The sequence below is a fragment of the Patiria miniata genome, unplaced genomic scaffold (genome assembly GCF_015706575.1).
Source record: "Patiria miniata isolate m_02_andy unplaced genomic scaffold, ASM1570657v1 HiC_scaffold_3, whole genome shotgun sequence".
Taxonomy (NCBI): domain Eukaryota; kingdom Metazoa; phylum Echinodermata; class Asteroidea; order Valvatida; family Asterinidae; genus Patiria; species Patiria miniata.
Window position 1 is genome coordinate 5,060,040 of NW_024037069.1, and position 20,091 is coordinate 5,080,130.

Below are 20,091 nucleotides of genomic sequence, written 5' to 3' on the forward strand. Positions count from 1 at the left end.
GATAATGTTCTAGCATTACATTAGTTATGAGCTTTCCAATGAGACATCGCACACAAAAAAACCGGCCCACGACAAGTAATCAATTAATCAATTTCAACTTTTGATTGAAGAGCGGGACGCTCCTAACTCGTTCTGAATCGTGTGCGCAATTTCTGAACTGGAGCGCGCCATTTGAAACCACTTGTTACAACTGTAAAAATGCCTGCAAAAACAACCGAATTTATTTATGACAGGACATAACATTCCTTTAAATTTCGTTCGGAAAAGAAAATAAATATCTTGAAAGAAAATATGTATATGGCAACTTTAAGTTATTTGAAATTTAAACAAAATGAACTATATTGAGTTTTAAAAAATATGGCTATAGACACACACACACAGACACTGAGACGAACTGACAGATACAGCGACGAATAACGCAGTGCAAGGCGACAAGTGGCGCCATTGTTGATTTTGTTTATGGCTTGTCAAATTCAGAAAACGCCGTATCAGATTTCCAATTTCCCATCCCTTTATAGGGAAAGAAAGGAAGGGCAGGTAACATGAAGATGATTTCAGTAAATGTAGCGAGCTGGCCATGCACTTTGTGATAATTGTGAAACTTGATATGGCTAGAGATCCTGAACAAACAGATATCAACTTTCAGATTGAAAATGGTTTCGGATATCGAGGTATGCTCTGAAATTCCCAAGCCTTTCCAAAGAGCTAATGTTGGCGGATCAATAGAACTTTTCAGGAAACCTGTCGAACGCCAAATATAAAAACCGCGCGAGTGCACAATAAGCTCTGGCCCGGTTTGGGAATGTTTCACTTCATATGCAAAATAGACGCGCATGCGCATCGTTCGAAACAAAGCCAGTTTAGCGTGAATATCCCACTCGATGAAATATGGACTTATTGCGCATGCGTCAGTACGATAAGATGCTATTTTTAGGATCACATATGGGAGAGTGACCTGTCACGTGCGAGGGATTAACCAATAATAAGGAAAAGGAGTTTCATAGGAGTCCGATTTTCATATGACACCGGTCTTCCGAAAACTTTCGGCAAGAGTGCATTATGTGACCACGGCATGGCATATGGTCAAATATTTTTGACCAAATTTCGGGGACAGACAGACAGACAGACAGCCAGACAGACAGACAGATAGACAGACAGACCCCCCGACGACCAAGTGACATGTAGAAGCTCCTGGCAGACTAAAAATAACCCAAAATTTAGCTAAAACTTTAACTGTAACCGGTGGGCATTTTAAAATTTAAAAAAACAAGAATAGTTGAAATGGTGCGTAATTATTGTGTAAAGGTGTTTTTGTGTGTGTGCATTACTAATTTAAGAAAAGAGACAAATTTGAGACACTGAAATTTGAAGCAAAGTCGGAAAATGTAAAAACCCAAAATAAGGGTTGCCATTTTTATTCTTTTGGAAACAAGTTATGATTGTATTGTTTCATTTGTTTTTAATGGATGCAATGCCACCTGATCTCCGTTTGTAATTGTAATAAAGTAAGGTTAACCTTTGTAAGGCGACTTCGAGCAACGTAGATGCCTGACCTTTTTAGTGTAAGGACGCGCTGACATTTTGAGGAAAGGTTATCTGAGAATTGTGTTACGCGTTGAACTATCCACTCAATGAGGGGGCAGAATTTGATGTTAAATCTACATCTGTGTGCAGCATGGTTTATTATTACGGTACGTTTTTTCACAACAGAAAGATTTGATAAAACCCGCCAAAAAAGAAAGAAAGATAAAGAGGCTTAAAATAAAAATGAAGTAAAAAATATCAGTACCATGCTAAATATAACTACCGAGGAAACGAAATCATATACAGTTGAGTAATATCATATTACGCACGCTTCCAAAATTGGAAAGTTTTAATGACTTCTAGAATGAAAGAAATTACTTTTGACTGAAAATGCCAGATTGATTTGTACAAAAAGGTCATTTTCGACCATGACAATCGAGCAAGCCGCGCCGTGTTTCTGAGCGATTCGACGGTAGGCAATTCGTTTCATTCGCGCAGCAGCTCCCGTGACATCTAATTTGATATATTTTATCCAACCAGTTTTCCGTTCATCGATCCATCTGTAGCGAGGAGCCCACCTGCCCCAACGCGTCGCCTTCCCGTTTAATTCTGTCTCACTGAGCGACGGGCAAGCGTTCAAGCACCTCGGTTATTTCAGTCACTCGCACTCCTAGAACAATGAAAAAGACTGCCCTTCCGCAGCAATAGAATATTCGACTTCATATCACGCAATTTATAAATAGAAATGACCAACCAATTCACCCGAAAACTCAGGACATCTTTTCTGAAAGCAGTAAATTTACATCGATGGCGCGATGAAATGGAGGTGCATGTTGTTTAATATATAATTCTGGTGACTGTTGTATGTTCCGACACCCTTATGTTCCGACAACCCGAACATAAGATTGTGTTAGTCCGTTTAGAGTCAGGGTCAGGGAGGGGAAAATGAGCAGTCGGTGTCGGAACATAATGGTAACCCTATCAGGGGCGGACCCAACGGATCCAGGAATTTTAGCGGGGGGGGGGGGGGTTCATCGGCAAAAAAAACATGAAATGTAGACAGGGTTTTCCTCCGGACACTAGGGGGGGGGGGGGGGGGGCTCCGTCCAGTACTTTCAATGGGGGCGCTGTTCAAATCCGTCGATTATCAACACTATATCACAGAATAGCGTACATATACCCCCTAACCAAGCTGGCTCTGTCCGTATCTTGTGCAAAGACGGACATTTTTACCAGTAAACAATTTTTGGGTGTCAGAGCATGGGTGGGTTCGCATTTTTCTTATGAATTTCTATGGAAAAAAATTGACAGAGCAGGGGGAGTTTGACCTCCAAACCCCTCCCCCCCCCCCCCAACCGGATCCGCGCCTGCCTATTTTTGGCAGATAATCAATGTTAATATACCTTCCGGTTTAAATATAGCACTAGCACTGCTCGGTTTTTCTTGTAAAGTGATATGAGTGAACAAGACGGCTTTCAAAACAATGTTATGTAAATGCAAATTATCGTCGTCTAATGACGTCAACAGTGACCTGCGCTTAGGACGTTTAATAGTTACGAAGAGGATATACAAGTGGACGCCCATCCTTAGAAAATTGAAAGCTAAAGTTGAGTTCTGCACCGACTTTGAGACGATAATTTGTACACCACACGGAAAAGATGTGGCAACTTTATCTTCAGATTTGACGAATCTTTACCTTGAAACAATCCATAATAATTATGCAATCTTATAATCATGAGTGATAGGGAGTGCGCCAAGATTTTCTTTAGTAGTTATTTTTCTTATCAATTTAATCAATATGGTTGTTCGGGCAGGTCCATGAAAATACGGACAATGAAAGTGTTCAGTGGCGTCATTTTTCAACCTTGTTATACTATAAGACAAATGCTTGACATAAGTGGAAGACATGGAAGGACTTTTCAAATTAGGGAAGAATAAATAAAATCTAGCAAACAAGGAGTGAAAACCAATGCTCTTGGTATCCACGTTCCCGTAACATTACAATGAAGTAGAGAAACTGTGCGATTCCTAAAAGCAGATCTGCCGCCTGCCCTAGGGTTGCAAAATAGCCCTTCATGTTTAACATAAAAAAAATGTACAATAAATCAAAATCCAATGAATAATTTCAAGGCATCTTCACTCTGTAGTCTTGTAATCGGTTTAGTTTCACCAAAGCCTCGCCGATGCTTTGTAGCTTTGCGTGCCCACGTAGTTGATACACTGGTTTATCCCCAAGCATGTGGAATATTACACGTCGATGGCGCGCCGAAAATGGTAAAGTGCACTCACGCGAGATATCATTTCGTGGATTTTTTTTTATGCAGGTGTAACCATGGCAACCGGGAGCAGGAATACTGACGCAAGGTGGACACAGGAAGTGTGCGGCCGTGGATAGGAAGCTAGGGTATATGGATGCGCACTGCGGGATTCGGAGCAGAACTGAAAGACTGACGATATAAATGATCATGATTTTGGCGGGAATCTCTCCCGCGAAATTTTACAAAATAAAGAAAACTATGCTCACGAATTGCCTTCCACGTACATGTTATTGATAGTCTTATTTCATTTCATGTTTGAAGAAAACTTTGCCCACGAATCGCCTCCATTGTACATCTTATTGATAGTCTTATTTCATTTGATGTTTGAAGAAAACTATGCTCACGAATCGCCTTCGTTGAACATCTTATTGATAGTCTTATTTCATTTGAAGTTTGTGAAAACTATGCTCACGAAACGCCTCCCCTGTACATCTTACTGATAGCCTTATTTCATTTGGTGTTTGAAGAAAAGTATGCTCCCGAATCGCCTCTGTTGTACATATTATTGAAAGTCTTATTTCATTTGAAGTTTGTGAAAACTATGCTCACGAATCGCCTTCGCTGTTCATCTTATTGATAGTCTTATTTCATTTGGTGTTTGAAGAAAAGTATGCTCTCGAATCGCCTCCGTTGTGCATCTTATTGATAGTCTTATTTCATTTGGTGTTTGATGAAAACTATGCTCAAGAAACGCCTCCGTTGTTCATCTTATTGATAATCTTATTTCATTTGATGTTTGAAGAAACTATGCTCTCGAATCGCCTCCGTTGTACGTCTTATTGATAGCCTTATTTCATTTGGTGTTTGAAGAAAACTATGCTCAAGAAACGCCTCCGCTGTACATCTTACTGATAGCCTTATTTCATTTGATGTTTGAAGAATATCATTTGTTTTGTTTTGCGTTTTTGGCAAATTTGTTTCTTCCAAACTTTGAATATACCTAGGCCTACATATTATAACATTATCTAGATGAAAACACTGCAAATCGTATCGCTATTGCGCAAAACATAACGTTGATGATGAAAAATGTGACAACATTGCTTCACAAATGCTTACCACGCCCACTTGGGGTCAACATGCAAATTGAGGTCAAAGTAAACATCATGACTCCACCCAGCTAGCACGGCACGCTAGTTACTAACAAAATAATACTATATACATATAATCAATGCACGCAGTCAAGCTCACAAAAAGATAAATTATGCATATTCTGTAAGACGCATCCAACGGACTGACAACAACTCCTTTATCTCCGGATTTAACGGAATTAAAGCATTACGGTGGGATTTTCTTTGAAAGACGGAAACACGTCCCTCAGCGTCAGTAAGAAAGAAGCACTCAAGAGCGTGGAATTAATGCATTCTTTAATTCAGTTAAAAATTTGAGGAGAATGTGTGTTTGTTGCTCTAAGAAAAATCGCAATTTTTTTTTTACGAGATTCGTGATTTAGGCACTTGTTTGCCTTAAAACGAAAGAATATACCAGTAATTGCACAAAGGGGTTCAGAAAAAACAAGTGCTCACGCTACCTTAGGAACGTTCACCTCAGATTTCCGTGTGACGTCATATCGACCGCCGCCATTTTGATTTTGGTAATTTCTGGCGCATGGGTATCAGTGCGCGCAGTATTGCGGTACTCGTTATACCTTCCAAGATGAGCGCTGTCCGTGCACACGTAACGATTTTAAATGACGGAGTCACCGAAAGGCCGAGAAAATCCTTCTCTTCGAAATGATTACTTAGAATGGCTCCATCAAAGCAGTTCCTAAAATAGTTTCAACTGAAACCTTTGATATTCATTTTGGGCTAATAGGCATCCAGAAGAAAATGCTTAAAGGCTTAAAGAAACCAGAAGAGGGCGCCTATACAGACCGGGCCTTTTAAGAACAAAAAATATCGAGAGTTTCAAGTTGTAATCGTCCACTGCTACCAAAATGTAAACAAGTAAGTGTCCAATACCAGCCTGCATTTTGAGGGACAATAATTTGAGAATTCAATATTAGATTTTGCCTTTTTTTTATAAACACTGTATTGTTGTCTCGAGTGAATGTGAGAAAAAAAATCACTCGGGTGGGACTCGAACCAGCCAGCTGACCCCGCAAGCTCGTCAGTCGAGTGGTAAGATGTCTGCACTAGAAAGCAGGAGGTCGTGGGTTCGAGTCCCACCCGAGTGATTTTTTTCCTCACAATCACTCGGGACGACACTGAGAATACAGTGCTTATCAAATACGGTGAAGGGTTTGACAGAACCTAATATTGAATTTACATCACCCGACGCAAATTCCATCTTATGAGTAATTATTGAGAACATCCTCAACAACCTCTAATGATAGTCAACTGTCAAATTTTCTGTCTCATTCAATGTCTGCCGGAGGGATTTTAGGAAACGTCTACTGCGGAAATTCATTATTAACACTTTGTATAACCATTCATGTTTTACAAACTCCTCGATATTTTACTCCGCTGCAGTCCCCAAGCACATCATCCTTTCTCCAAGAGCAGCTCATGTTTCAATCTTCTTTCCCCCGAACTCGAACCGTCTCTTCTCCGCAAACTGACCGCTAATGGATTGGTAATGAATACCTGTAGACCCGTCGGGAAGGAGTCTTAATATCGGGGAGAGGGGTCCAGAAGATGGCTTACAAGAGGCGTGGCATGGGGTATAATTTCAGAGGGTGGATCCTCTTTAGTTGAGTTTGTGATGCATTGATGGATTTCTCGAGGCGCTGTGGTCGTGCGCGTGAGCCAGTTGCTGAAACAGACCAAACGGCTTGAGTCTGAGACTAATGAAGCAGTGTGATATCATGGCCGCAAGAATTTTAATTAATTTGAAAGCACTTCCAATCGTAATGATTGTTAATGTTGGCAGGTTAAGTATAGTAAATGGTTCAGGGGCCAAAAGGCAGTCACGATATGAAAGATTGATTGATAGAGTGGTCGATGACCTGCGTCAGCAGAGCATAGTGTAAACAGACAAGCCGACCAATCAACTGATTCAATGACCTACAGCTACCAACTCAATCACCCGACTGACATCGTAAAAACCTCAGGGTAGCCTACACCCCATGAAAAATGTACATAGCCACCAGTGATAAATCCCTAAACTTAAACATTCTTTTAAACATACTCAAACTCTCACAGGTGTTCAGGCTGCACAGAAAAATGATGATCAACATGTCATCTATCATTTTCTTTTCAATTTGCGGTGGGTTGACCATTGACTTTTCGAGAAATTCTCACCAAATGATATTTTCCCAGCTGAAAAAGTGGCAATTTTGAAAAAGGATCCCTCCACAACATGGCTATTATAGTGCCACTTCCGGGCCCGATTGCATCCAAAATGCTCAGACGTGGAAGCCCCAAGTCCGGGCCAGAGGTTCATTGCCATATCTCTTCAATTCACCAATTCAGTGGTTCTCAGAACTCCGTAATATAAAATAATTTGAGTTTGTAACTTTTATTCATGAGCTCAGCGGAAGGCTTTGTGGCCTATTTACTGGCGTGTACGCCTCAGCAACGATCGGGTATTATACCGACTTACAACCGCCCAACTTACCAACTACAACAAGCTGAACAACAACCGGATAACTAACATTCGGAAGGTTAATTTCTCAACAACATCAAAAACCGACAAGTCAGATCTGTATACAAACTAAGTATGTCTTATAATAGCACGCTGCATGAACCAACTTATCTACCAAACCGACTGATCGACCAATCGACTACAAACAACTGAGGAATAATTAAATACCTCAAAAACCGACCAAATGACGACCAATTCCAACTTTATTATATCTACTTTACTATAACCGACAACACCGACAAACCGAGGGTACCCACCGACAAATACCGAACCCTCTTATCGACCAACAATCGATCGATTGATAAGCACCCAGCTGACCACTTATAACAAACTGACGGGATACCGAAGCCTACCGCCCGATCGACAAGCCGACCGACAAGCCGACCGACAAGCCGACCGAACCGACCAACAACCGATAGATTGATCGACAACCGACTAACCACTGATAGCCGACCGGACAACAGATCCATAATCAACCGACCGACAAGCCAGTCGTCACCGACCAACTAGCGATCCAACTGACCGACAGACCACCGACCGACAAAATCACTGAAAGCCAGTTCAAACAAGCCAGTTCAAACTTCACAGCGCCAGCAAGCCGGGCAAATCGACACTTTAAACAAACGCTGACTCTAGATGAGAAACCTGTTTCATATTTCCCACTGAAATCAAAACCCGAACCACTAGTAACTGACAGCTCGACGAAAAAAACAAATATTAATCTAACGAAGAGCATAACACGTTAAAACTGTAGCTGTTAATGGAACCTCATTGATTAAAGCAAATATCATCTCAGCCCAATAGAGCAATTTATATAACCATGCGTCAAAATCTTCATCGAAAGTGACAGCTTGGTATAGAAAAGTCAACAGTAGCCGACGGAAATTAGAAATGCAATATTGATGGGCAAATGTTTAGGCAGGATACTATTTTTGACGGGGTTTTGAACGACGATCACACAGTTAGGTCAAAAATTAACCAGGACATTTTTGTGTCTCGATCAAGCACTGAGATATCTACCCTTTGCCATTGCGATTCCTTAAAGCTAAAGTCTTATACGTAATGCACTTTTATCAGAGCTCAGATTAAATTTTAATGAATCTGGCTAATTTCATATTTTGATACAATCTCCCTCCCATAGAATCAAGGTATGGCCCGCCTCACATTCCCTCCATTCCCTGCGATTCCTTAAAGCTAACCCTTAGACGTAGTGCTTTTTATCAGAGCTCAGATCAAATTTTAATGAATCTGGCTAATTTCATATTTTGATACAATCTCCCTCACATAGAATCGAGGTATGGCCCGCCTTACATTCCCTCCATTCCCTGCGATTCCTTAAAGCTATAACCCTCAGACGTAGTGCTCTTCTATCAGAGCTGAGATCAAATGTTAATGAACGTGTGGCTAATTTCATATTTTGATACAATCTCCCTGCCATAGAATGGAGGTATGGCCCGCCTCACATTCCCTCATTTTTTTTAATATCCGGGTCTATGCCCAATGCAATTTGGCTTTGCCTGCCGGAATGTTTTGACGGCATATCGGCCGAACCGATCCCAATTCCAGTTTGTTTCTGCAAGCTATTTCGCAATTAAAGTAGGACCTCTGTTACATTTTCAGAAGCATATAAAAGGGTTTTGCGTTTTACAACTCAACGCCAGGAGAATGCTTTCCTTTCATAGAAAGCTCTCAAACTGAAACTGCGCATGACGCACACCTGCAAGTTCAATCTTGGAAACGTCAAGAACTTTTTTTCAGTTATATGGGTCAAGTAATCTTGAAAAAAAATACCCGATGAAAAAGTAAACCAGGTTGATAATTTAGACACAGTGACATGCCTATCTTCAATTCAAATAGACAGTTATTTCTATACACTGCAAAAACTGCAGTGTTAAATTTACACCATTGGTATCTATATAGAACCATCTGGTGTTAAATTTTGCTGGTGTTGTCCTATATAGATACCGAATGGTGTTAAATTAACACTACAGTTTTTGCAGTGTATGCAGCAAATACACAATACAAGGATGAATTATACAGAGATATAATGATACGGAAAATGTACAAGATAGCTACCTTTAAAAAAAGGGTAGTGGCTGATATGGAGGAATAGTAAAAAAACCCGATTACATGTATATAGAATTTCCTATTTAACAACGACAATAGAGACAAAGGCAATTAGACATAACAAGACATCACAAGAACACACGAACAGATTGTACAAACACAAGTAATGATATGCTGAATGCAAAGAATAAATTCGTTATATCTCCAGTTCATGCCAAAAATCATGGTTTTTATGGTTTGTACCATATTTCACGGGAGTGAAATGGACATTCGTTAGCACCCCCACCCCGATCGATTCTAATTCACCCGCTAATTTATGTAACCAAAAACTCTTTGTTCCGAAGAGGCGCGAACGGGCTCTTCGCAACCGATTTTCTTTAATGATGTCACGCCATCGCAGTATGACGGGCCAACTCGGCCCACGTTCGGAACAGGGTGAGTAAAAAAACCCGAAACCCAAATGTCGGGACCATTGTTTTAGTGAGGTTATGCCTGTAGCACTTTCAGAATCTAGGATATGAAAGCCCAATTCATAAGCTTTCTTTTAGTAAAAGAATCATTTAAATTACTCATGAAATTTTCAAGTTACGGAATTTTAAACACAACCACCGTTTTAAAGTTCTGTCCATCCACGGATCACAAACAAGGTACGGTAAGTGTTCTTTCAGCAAAACAAAAACAAATCAAATAGGGATGTGTGTGAATTGTTTTCGTTTTGCTGAAAGCACGCACACCGTTTTTTTGTGATCCGTGGACAGAACTTTAAAACGGTGGTTGTGTTTAAAATTCCGTAACTTGAAAAGTACACAAGTGATTTGAATGATTCTTGTACTAAAAGAAAGCTTACGAATTGGTCTTTCATATCCTATATTCTGAAAGTGCTACATGCATAACTTCACTAAAACAATGGTCCCGACATTAATTTTGGGTTTCGGGTTTTTTTTAACTCACCCTGTATAGATTATCATGAAAGTAAAAGCAGTATCGAAAATGAACTGTGCCGTACACAGAGGCGTGTAGCTGCACTTTGTGTATAATAATCACCCACACACCTTAATTGGCGTTACTGCGATTGGCTCTTGTTTATCCAAACCTCATCAAAATTACATCCCTAGGGAGCCAGATATAGACACAAGTTACCCGTTGAGGTGAACATTTTCCCGCAGAACTCCCACGCTCAATTTACAGCAATTGTCAGTTTTCCAGGGGGGAATTACCGTCGAGTTTGATTAGCAGTTATTTTCCCTTATGGCATAAACAACCATGGGTTCGTGTCGTTTTCCTCGATTGTTTGTCTATTTTCAGTTGTTTGGTTCTTCGAGCAAGCTAGCACTGATTTCGAAGTCTGATAATTGGCACATTTGATGAGATATTTTAAGAAATACGTCAAATAACAACTATTTTCAAGTAACGCCGACTCAAAGACCTAGTTAGTTTCACATCTGCTTGGTAGAAAACAATGCTTGCCGAATTTACGTGTTAAGGGTGCAGGCCAGTAAGTAGGCTCGAAAGTGCGTACGCCCGCCGGCCAAATCACGATTTGCATGCCCTCGAGTTCTCCGGTATTAGATCCTTTTTTTAGGGCTGTTAACTTGAGGATTTGTAAAAAAAGAAAGGTGGAAGCCGTGCAGAGGACTGCAAGCTCCTTTTTTCTATGAAATTTGGATGAAATCAGGCCCTAAAATGGCTCTATTTCCAATGGAGTGTAGGCCTAAATAGGCTTCCTTCTTCTAAATGGCGATGGGCTTAAGGACTACTTTTACACTCAGTATTGAAAAAATAATGCAAATGACTAAAATTGGAGTCAAATCTAACTACTTTTTCTAATCATAGTATGAAACTTCGCATGTTTAACTAAATTCCTAGTCTAGGAAGACCAGTCAATATTTTGACTAACTTGTTTTTAGAGTGTAGGGTGATCTTTGGATGGAATTTTCTCCCACAAGTCAATGGTTAACCCCCATAAAATCGAACAGGAAATGAAAGATGATGAAATAAGCTTTAATTTGATGTGTGTCTCAAATATCTTGAAGAGTTGTGGGTATTTTTAATAATTTTGGGAAGTGCGCGTAATTATCACTAAAGTCCAAGGTAATCCATATACCGGTCTGCAACCATAAGCAAAATTTCGTCGGGGACCAGTCACAAGCGGTTAGCACTGCATGGCATTTTAGCTGGTAACCTATTTTGGTTGAGCAAATATTGTTCGTGCTTAACAAATTGCTGTGCGCGCTTTTCACCAAGGCTTGACAACACCGATCATCTATCTGGAATAGGCACAACAAAACATGAAAATAACTTAGTTATTCTCGTTCCAATAACAGCATGCAAAAAACAAACTCGTTCTTTTTTTTTAAACCACCCGATTCAATTTCAAAACCCTTCTTGGTATTTATTTTGTCAGGAACGGAAAACCAGCGTCGGTTGAACTAGAAAACCTGTTTAATATTCCACGCAGTTTTGTCACGGTTTATGTCTACACTGAATCGCCTCGAGGCGCCGAACCCAGAATTTTAAGAGCCTAGTTGAAATCTGTCCGTCTTTCGTTGTATTCTTAAACTAGGCCGCGATATTGAATTCGCATTGCATGGGCGCTTCTTATGCATGCTTGGTTTAAAGAGAGGCTGTACTGGTAAATGTCTACTTTACTCAACTGGGCTGCTACGTAAAAGTTATGCAACCCACATGATAATCCGGGATAGGGGCTTTGTTTTGTATGTTCGAGCATCGCTTTGGGATCCAATATGGCCGCTATTCCGTATTGAAGGGATATTACGGCCTGGAATGCGCCTAATTGGGCTACAAAAGGCGTTTTAAACGAATGACATTAAATAGAAAGAGAAGCCAATAAGCCTCTGTACTGATGACGCCACACTTTGTTTACGTGTGTGCTTTCCTATGGTGCTCAGTGGACCGTGGGCCCCCACTGGCTCCATAGGAAAGTGCTCATGTAAATACAGTCCGACGTCATCAGTACAGAGGCTTATTGTGTCCGCCATGTGCATGAAAAAGACTTCCAGTGTATCCGTTCTGCGCTGCTTTACTGGGCGTGCCATTCTTGTTTTTAAAAATGGTGTAGTAGATCACATTGGGTAAAATCCACCATAAGTTAGTGTCTTATCTTGAACACGTCAGTATCCTTTTTTTTTCATTCGCTATCGCCTCCACGCAGATTGAAAATGCCGAATAAATTTGTGGGCGAGATAAAAGTGCCGTGCATAGGCCTACTGCCTTATCGCGTTGTCATATTACTGTCTATTATTTTCTTCTTTCGATGAATGTGTTGAAATCAACGCACAAACGAACACACGGAGGGACTGAGCACGACTCGTGCACGTAGATATCACACGCTAGGTGTTAGGTTTGAAATGAGATTGTTGGTAAATTGCGTCTTGAAATTTCAGCGGGGGCCGAGGAGGGGGATACATTTATATGGCGTATATCTTTCTGATCATTTCTATAAAATACTTTAATAGTTTGGTGGACAGGGTATCTGTTAGGCTGAGTATCACCCGTTATCCACGGAGCCAAGTCTCCTGTATAACGTCTGATATGCAGATTTATGCGATCTCGCGCCTCAGCCAATCGGAGTCGACTTAATTAAATCGTGACGTCATTTCATTCCCAAATCAGGACTAAAACTGTGATTGGTCAATTCGAATGCAGTGTTTTGTAATACAACAACAGCTGGGCACATATCGCGTAACGTAATACAGAGCGCGCGACCACAGCCTTTGTTGCTGTGTCTAGGTTTTTTTTAGCCATGTCTATGACGCGACAACTGTGAATGACCGAAGACCCGATACAGAAAACGCTCGCTGATTGGTCAAAATCTAGAGGTCAAGATGCGGTTGTCTTGCATAATTAATCAGCGAATCTGCTCAAATGTTACAGACCATGGTTTCGCATTATTACATAGAATAGGTATCTGTGGGTTGAAATTCAAAATGAAAAGTACGAACATGCATTTGTTAAACTTAAAGCTCTTTAAAATCGATTGTCCAATTCCATTCAATTTTTTTTTCGCACACAAATTAACAATCAGTTCCTCAAAATTGGGCCCAGAAGCTTAACATTTTGGACAAAATTTACCTGTGTAATAAACAGTTAACGCTACTTTGTTCGATTTTACGGCATGAATACTTGACTTTACGGAGGTGCATATAATCAAAGCAGATGGAAAACATCAAAGTTTGACCAACATCATGATCGTTTTTTATAGATTTAGACAATTACTTATTTTTCTTGCAAACACAATGATATTTATGTTCTTCGACATAATTATACCACACAAAATGTTCAAAGTACCACGTAGGCCTCCATAGATTCAAATTAATTCCTTCATCCCAAGCTCCGCGAAATCGAAATTTAATTGCAATAAATCCTCTCGCCCCGTCAGCTTTTCCCCCGATTAATTCACGGTTTCAGAAACAACTTATCACCCTCCCGCGCCGAGATTCCAAGGCCGGCAGGACCATCTAAGAACTTCGTACGTCACTTGCGACACATTCGCCCCCAAAAATCAATCCCTATAAATAACAAAAAGTACTACATAACTTTAAAAGAAAAAAAAATGTATTCTATCTTTGATTTGAAACCGTGAATATTAAGCGAGCGTCATACGCGAACCGTGAACAATTTGATGGGAAAAAAAGGAGTAAATAAAAATTGCCTGGAAAATGTCCGGGCTTTTCGCGCCGGCTGACACCTGTCGTCGGAGCGATCGACCGGGGAAAATTGATCGTTGGCCCGGGAAGCTGGACTAGTGTTTGCACGGTGCTGGGTTAGAGAACCCCGTTAGTATGGTGTAAGAGGAACTGCCAAACACACCAGAAACTTCAGCTAGCATGGAAAGTCACTGGTGTTGTTTGAACATTAAAGTGAGATGTATGGATTAGTTAAAAAAAAAAAAAATACTCACGGTAAAACGACGTTAACCTATTGGCACTTAATTGATTAGAGTTGAAAGATTCATGCACTTGTTCAATCCGTACAAAAACATTGCAAAGTTAACACAGCGTTAAGGTCAATCCATATAATCGATAGAGTCACACTTTATTTACAAACCATTGTGGAAAACAAACTAAAATCAAATATTTAGGAATAAACTGGTATTTTTGAAGTCATACTCAAGTGATAAGTCAACCAACAAATTGTGAAACGAGAAAATTTATCATACAGGGTGAGTAAAAAAAAAACCAAATGGCAAGACCAATTTTTGAATGAAGTTTTATCTGGAGCACTTTCAAAATCTAGGATATGAAAGCCAAATCAATGAGCTTTTTTTTAGTGCTAGAATCATTCAAATCACTTATGCACTTTCCAAGTTACGGAATTTTGAACACAAACACCGTTTTAAAGTTCTGTCCACGGATCACACAAAAAGGAAGTGTTCTTTCAGCAAAACGAAAACAATTCACATGCATCCCCATGAGAATTGTTTTCGTTTTGCTGAAAGAACACTTTGTTTGTGTTATCCGTTGACAGACGGTGTTTGTGTTCAAAATTCCTTAACTTGACAAGTACATGGGTGATTTGAATGATTCTTGTACTAAAAGAAAGCTTAATGACTGGGCTTTCATATCCTAGATTTTGAAAGTGCTACAGGCAAAACGTCATTCAAAATTGGTCCTGCCATTTGGGTTTCGGGTTTTTTTTTACTCACTCTGTACCGTTTAAGAACTACGAATTCCATTCGCGGGCATGTGAACATAAAAACCGTTCTTCTTTGAACATACATGGCTTCATTGTGTATGCGCGTAGCAGGACGCATCAACGCGCATAATTCACATCGATTTACATGAACGCGATGCATGATCAACATGAAATCTTAAAGCAATTCTTGTCGAGTGATGAATCTCATTGAAAGAGCGGCTCGGCCGAAATAATCAGCCAAAATGTTAAATGTGAACGCCGGAAATTGAATTCGTTGGGTTGCGTGTTTCAGGCTGAGTTAATGATAGGATGCAAAAAAAATTCAAGATGGAAGGAGCGTACAGAGTTACTCGCCGGATATTACAGAAGTTTGAGCGGGAAACTGCGGCAAAAGTTAACTTTAGGCATCCTAGTCAATTTAAAAGCGTCTTCTCCATTTTCATAAAAAAAAAATATCTGGCTTTGTTGACTTTGCTACTTTGCAAATTTCGTGTTAAATTACAAGGCGTTGCAAAATTGTGAAAGCTAAACACGATTATAGGCCTACTAGAAAGAACTCAGAGGTCGCAAATCTCCACCGGGTTAAACAATTTCCCGCCATATTGTCAGTACACCCAAAACAAATACTCGCATATTGAATGGTGACGAACCCTTAAAAAAATATCCTGGATCCAGACCCAGATCCGAATCACTTCCAAAATCTAATTGATTTGTACTTGTATACCAAGGAACACCCCTAAAAAGATTTTCATGCAAATCCGTCCATAACTTTTTGAGTTATCTTGTTAACAGACAAACCAACCAACCAACAAACAAACTAACTAACCAAAGGCAACCAACCAACAAACTAACCAAATCCAATGAAAACATAACCTCCTTTGCGGAGCTAATAAACAGTGCATTGAGTTGTTATACAGTTTTTCTGAGTTCAATTTCAAAGGTCGTGTTTTTTTTTCCTTTTTTAATTTGATAAACCAAAGAAGTTTGTCTTCAGATTAGAAAAAAAATGCTCTATTACGCAACCTCGAACGTCGCATAGCAACCGCCATTGATACGCCTCCTACTGCGCAGACTCGTCGACCTTTGCCCTCGGTCCGGCGTACCTACGAAAACTCTAAAAGGCAACGAACTCCGTCCCACGAAATCAACGATTGAATTATCTTTTACATCCGCGTTGTAATTTTGCACGTAGCGACGCCAAGCGGATTTAATTTCCTCCCCGCCCGGGCAAAGGTATTCACAAAATCCGAAAGACACACAACAACTTAATCAAATCACTCCACCATTTCACCCAAAAGCCGTCAACAAAAGGCTTCAATTTTCGTGTGTTGGTGTTGTTCTTTCGAATTAAATTTTCATCGGGGAAATTGTTGGCAGAGCGCACGCAGTGATTTTGGCAGTGATTTTAATATCGCATTCGTTGACTCATCGCAATTAATTTGCTCAGTGTCCGGGTGGTCGTTGCGGAGTTGCTTCTGCTAAACCATGGGCAGTGATGTAATACGTATACTGCAATTACTGATAGCTCGAATCTCAATGTGACGTTATGATCTACACGCATTACGAAATTCATAATCATAGTCTGCCATGCCATGGTTGACAACGACCACAAACCATGCGTAATACTAGATAGAAATTAATATCACAAAGCGAAGACTTCCATCGTAAGTGCGATGACTTCCCACAATATTAATCACATTTGGCACGATATCCATGACAAAGTCATAATTTCCGGCTATGATTTATAATGAATGTGTCTTATTTTGTCAATGTTGGCTATTCACACGGAACCGTAAACATAAGGAAGAGCAACATGTAATACTGTTGTCTGTTCCCGAGTGGTGTGTGGTTCTAGTTAAAGAACGTACCAGGCCCACTAAACGGTATTCTCTTTTGACCATCGTACCCAAATCTGTCATTTTTTTCCTCAATTGTTTGCCAGGAACGACTGGGAACATTATAAACAACGGAGGACAAAGAGAAATGATTATGGATGAGTCATGAGGCATGAGACCCACATTTCTGCTTTAGGAATTGGAGTCGATCATAATTTATATGTAATTGATTTATGAATCGAATTTAAAAATTGATGTGACGTGCGCACGCATGAGCAGTGACAAGCATCATTTCAAAGTTTGCGCGCGCAGAATTCTTTCAATTTTGAGTTTTGACGCAAATCTGCAACAGATTTGCCGCTCGCGGAAAAAAATCTTCAAACTAAATTTGAATTTTAAATTCAATTGGTATTCAACCGGGAGTGATGATTCAAATGTAAATATGCCGTGTTTAAGTTTCCAAAATTGGTGGGAAAAGGGCACTTTTGGAAAGTTATACGCGCAAAAAGCTTTTATAATCTTGAATTCTTAAACAGCGTGCACGTTCGAGGCCAGTATTCAACGCACCATAGCACAAGTCACGTAGCATTACATTCGAAGAGTAAACGATTTTTTTCTCCAATTTTTCCGTTTTCCTTTCCCAATTCAGTGAAACTCTGCGCCGCCGACAGGTACACGATTCATTAGAAAACTCATCCACCTCTAAATTTTATTTTAAAAAAAATTTAAAAAGGGTTTGTCCGATTTGCATGCCTTCTTCATTGTAGGTTTACTTAAAAAAAACATTTGTTTTTGTATCAAATATCGATTTCTTTTGACGTTTGCCAAAATCAAGATCATTTCTTATAAAAGTATTATTCCAGAACGAACTATCTACAAAAAATGATTTAAATTTCGAAGCCTGGTAAATAGGACTTGCTTGTCTACAATCATATTTTAATGAAAAACAACAGCTTATATATTGCTGCGTCGACCACTGCTTCAATAATTTGCCCCGCCCCCTATCAGAATTGTGGAAACTGAGAACAAGAATTTTTTTTTTATAATTTGCTTGAAAACTGACGTGATTTTTTTAAGGTGCTTTTATTTCGGAATTTTGTCCTTTCAAACCTTCCGTTTTTCTTTTCTTAAAAATGTTTTGTGATGTTGTTAATTATGCATCTAAACATGCATTTCGATCAGAAAATGATGGTTTTTTTGTAAATAAAATGTAGTTATACATTCCGCCCACTATATGAATTCATTTTTTTCTCTTGTGCAAGGCCATTTCTGCAATACACCCACAGGCGCCAATTTATAACCAAAACCAAAACAGAACAATACAGGATTAATGCCAGACAATACTCACGTTGATATTTCTGTCCAGCATCGTCACCCCCGAATCCTTCTTTGTCGCCCATGCCCATGTTGCTCGCCACGCGGTAGCGTCGACCGCCCACACTCGCGAGCTGCGATATTCAACCTAAAAACCAACCCTCCCTGTTCCAGCTGTCAGTTCACAATCAGCATCTCCGAGACAATTTTCCTCCTCATCTGATGTTTTTCTTTCACGCAGATCAGTCCTCTTTGCTCCTGCATCAAAAATCTCACATAATTATCGAGATTGTGGAAATTGTCTTTGCCACAATCAGGTTTTTGGTGATGCGATTATTATGCAGTGTCTACACGGAGAATTTCTTGTTCTCTGTCTGGCTTTGCGTCAATGATGCAGCGGAGCACACATCTCAGCGTATATCCTGAATCCACACGCATCAACCGGTGGATGGGTCCTCCTAATGCAATTTCGTGTAAGAGCATGCACTGCGGCGGTCTACTGGGAATCGGCGCTGCCTCGCGTTCGATCAGTCTAATTAGACGTGACGAGTCGATTGGGGGCGTTCTTCAACTTCTGGAACAGCCAGAATCGGTCCACCACCACAGTTTTTTTTTTCTCTCGAGAAACTGTCGATACAATTATTTTTGTTTTCTGATTCAGAGAACCAGCTTTCTCTCCTGTAAAAAAATGAAAATCAATTATTGTAAAATTTATCAATTCGGAGAAAGATTTAGCACCAAAAAAAAACAAAAACAGAAGTTCATGCAGATGATTGCACGATTAAATTTCGCTGAAAGTAAATAAATGTATATCGCCCTCTATATATTGTGATAAAGGTATCTTGAAGAGTATGGCAAATATCGGATGGAAACTTTTAGAATTTAAATCAGTCGTGTCTTACCTTTGTTCTGCAAACAATTTTAGGTTCTAATGCTGTCTGTGTTCGTCTTTGTTTTGAAAAGGGCGCTTTTTATGTGTGGAGAGCTAGAGAAAGTCTGTGCATGGTCTGTACAGCATTTTTTTTTATCACACCGCAAAAAAGGAAGAGCGCCCTCAATGTTTTTTTCACGCATAACTAGTATGGTGAAGATCAAGAGGCCACTGCTAGCAGACTTTTTTGTTTGTATAGCAGGGATGAGTGGTTGAAAATGATGCAATTTGATTCGTTTTTAGTTTTTATAGTGAGGTACACTATGCTTGACAAGAAAAAAACACGAAATGCTCATCCTTATTTTCGATTCAGTTTTTCATCCTTTTTTTTAAAAGATTATTTGTGCATTTTTTTTTTAAATTGAAGTACGGAGCCCCCTCTCCATATCCAACGTCTGATGTATCTAAGCATGCGCATTTTATGCGACCCTGCGCGTCAGCCAATCGGAGTCGACTTCTGTAGCCGTGACGTCATTTCGATCAGAAATGTGGACTATTTAGCTGTTGATTGGTCAACTTTGGCTGCCAAGTTTTTGATATAACGGGTTGCGGAATAAGAAGGCGCCCGCTGAATGGTCAGAATCTAGATTTCAAGACGAGTTGTTTTGCATAATTAATCGCCGAATCTGCGCGAATTATCATAGACGCTTGTCTGTAAGCGGATATTCCATAGACTTGTTCGTTTGGTTTATAATACTCTTCATATTGTGGATGGACGGAATTGACTAAAATAGTATATAAACTATGCATATAAGGAACACAGTATTATTCTATCAATAAAACTTCTGATAAAACGATGAATTCATTGTGGCCTGGCGAATTTTAAATTGCAGACGATGTAATCATTTGAAGGGTTCATGAAGTG

The 20,091-nt window shown here is 39.8% G+C and overlaps 1 protein-coding gene across 1 annotated transcript in view; it reads right to left on the reverse strand.

Annotated features, from left to right (window-relative positions):
• The window catches only part of LOC119738333 (synaptotagmin-4-like), a 46,071-nt gene extending 27,684 nt beyond the window's left edge, over nt 1–18,387 (reverse strand). Inside the window, exon 1 of the mRNA XM_038213182.1 lies at nt 18,330–18,387. Within this exon, the coding sequence (XP_038069110.1) occupies nt 18,330–18,387 (58 nt within the window). The remainder of the gene's footprint in view (nt 1–18,329) is intronic.
• Between the last annotated feature and the right edge of the window lie 1,704 nt (nt 18,388–20,091).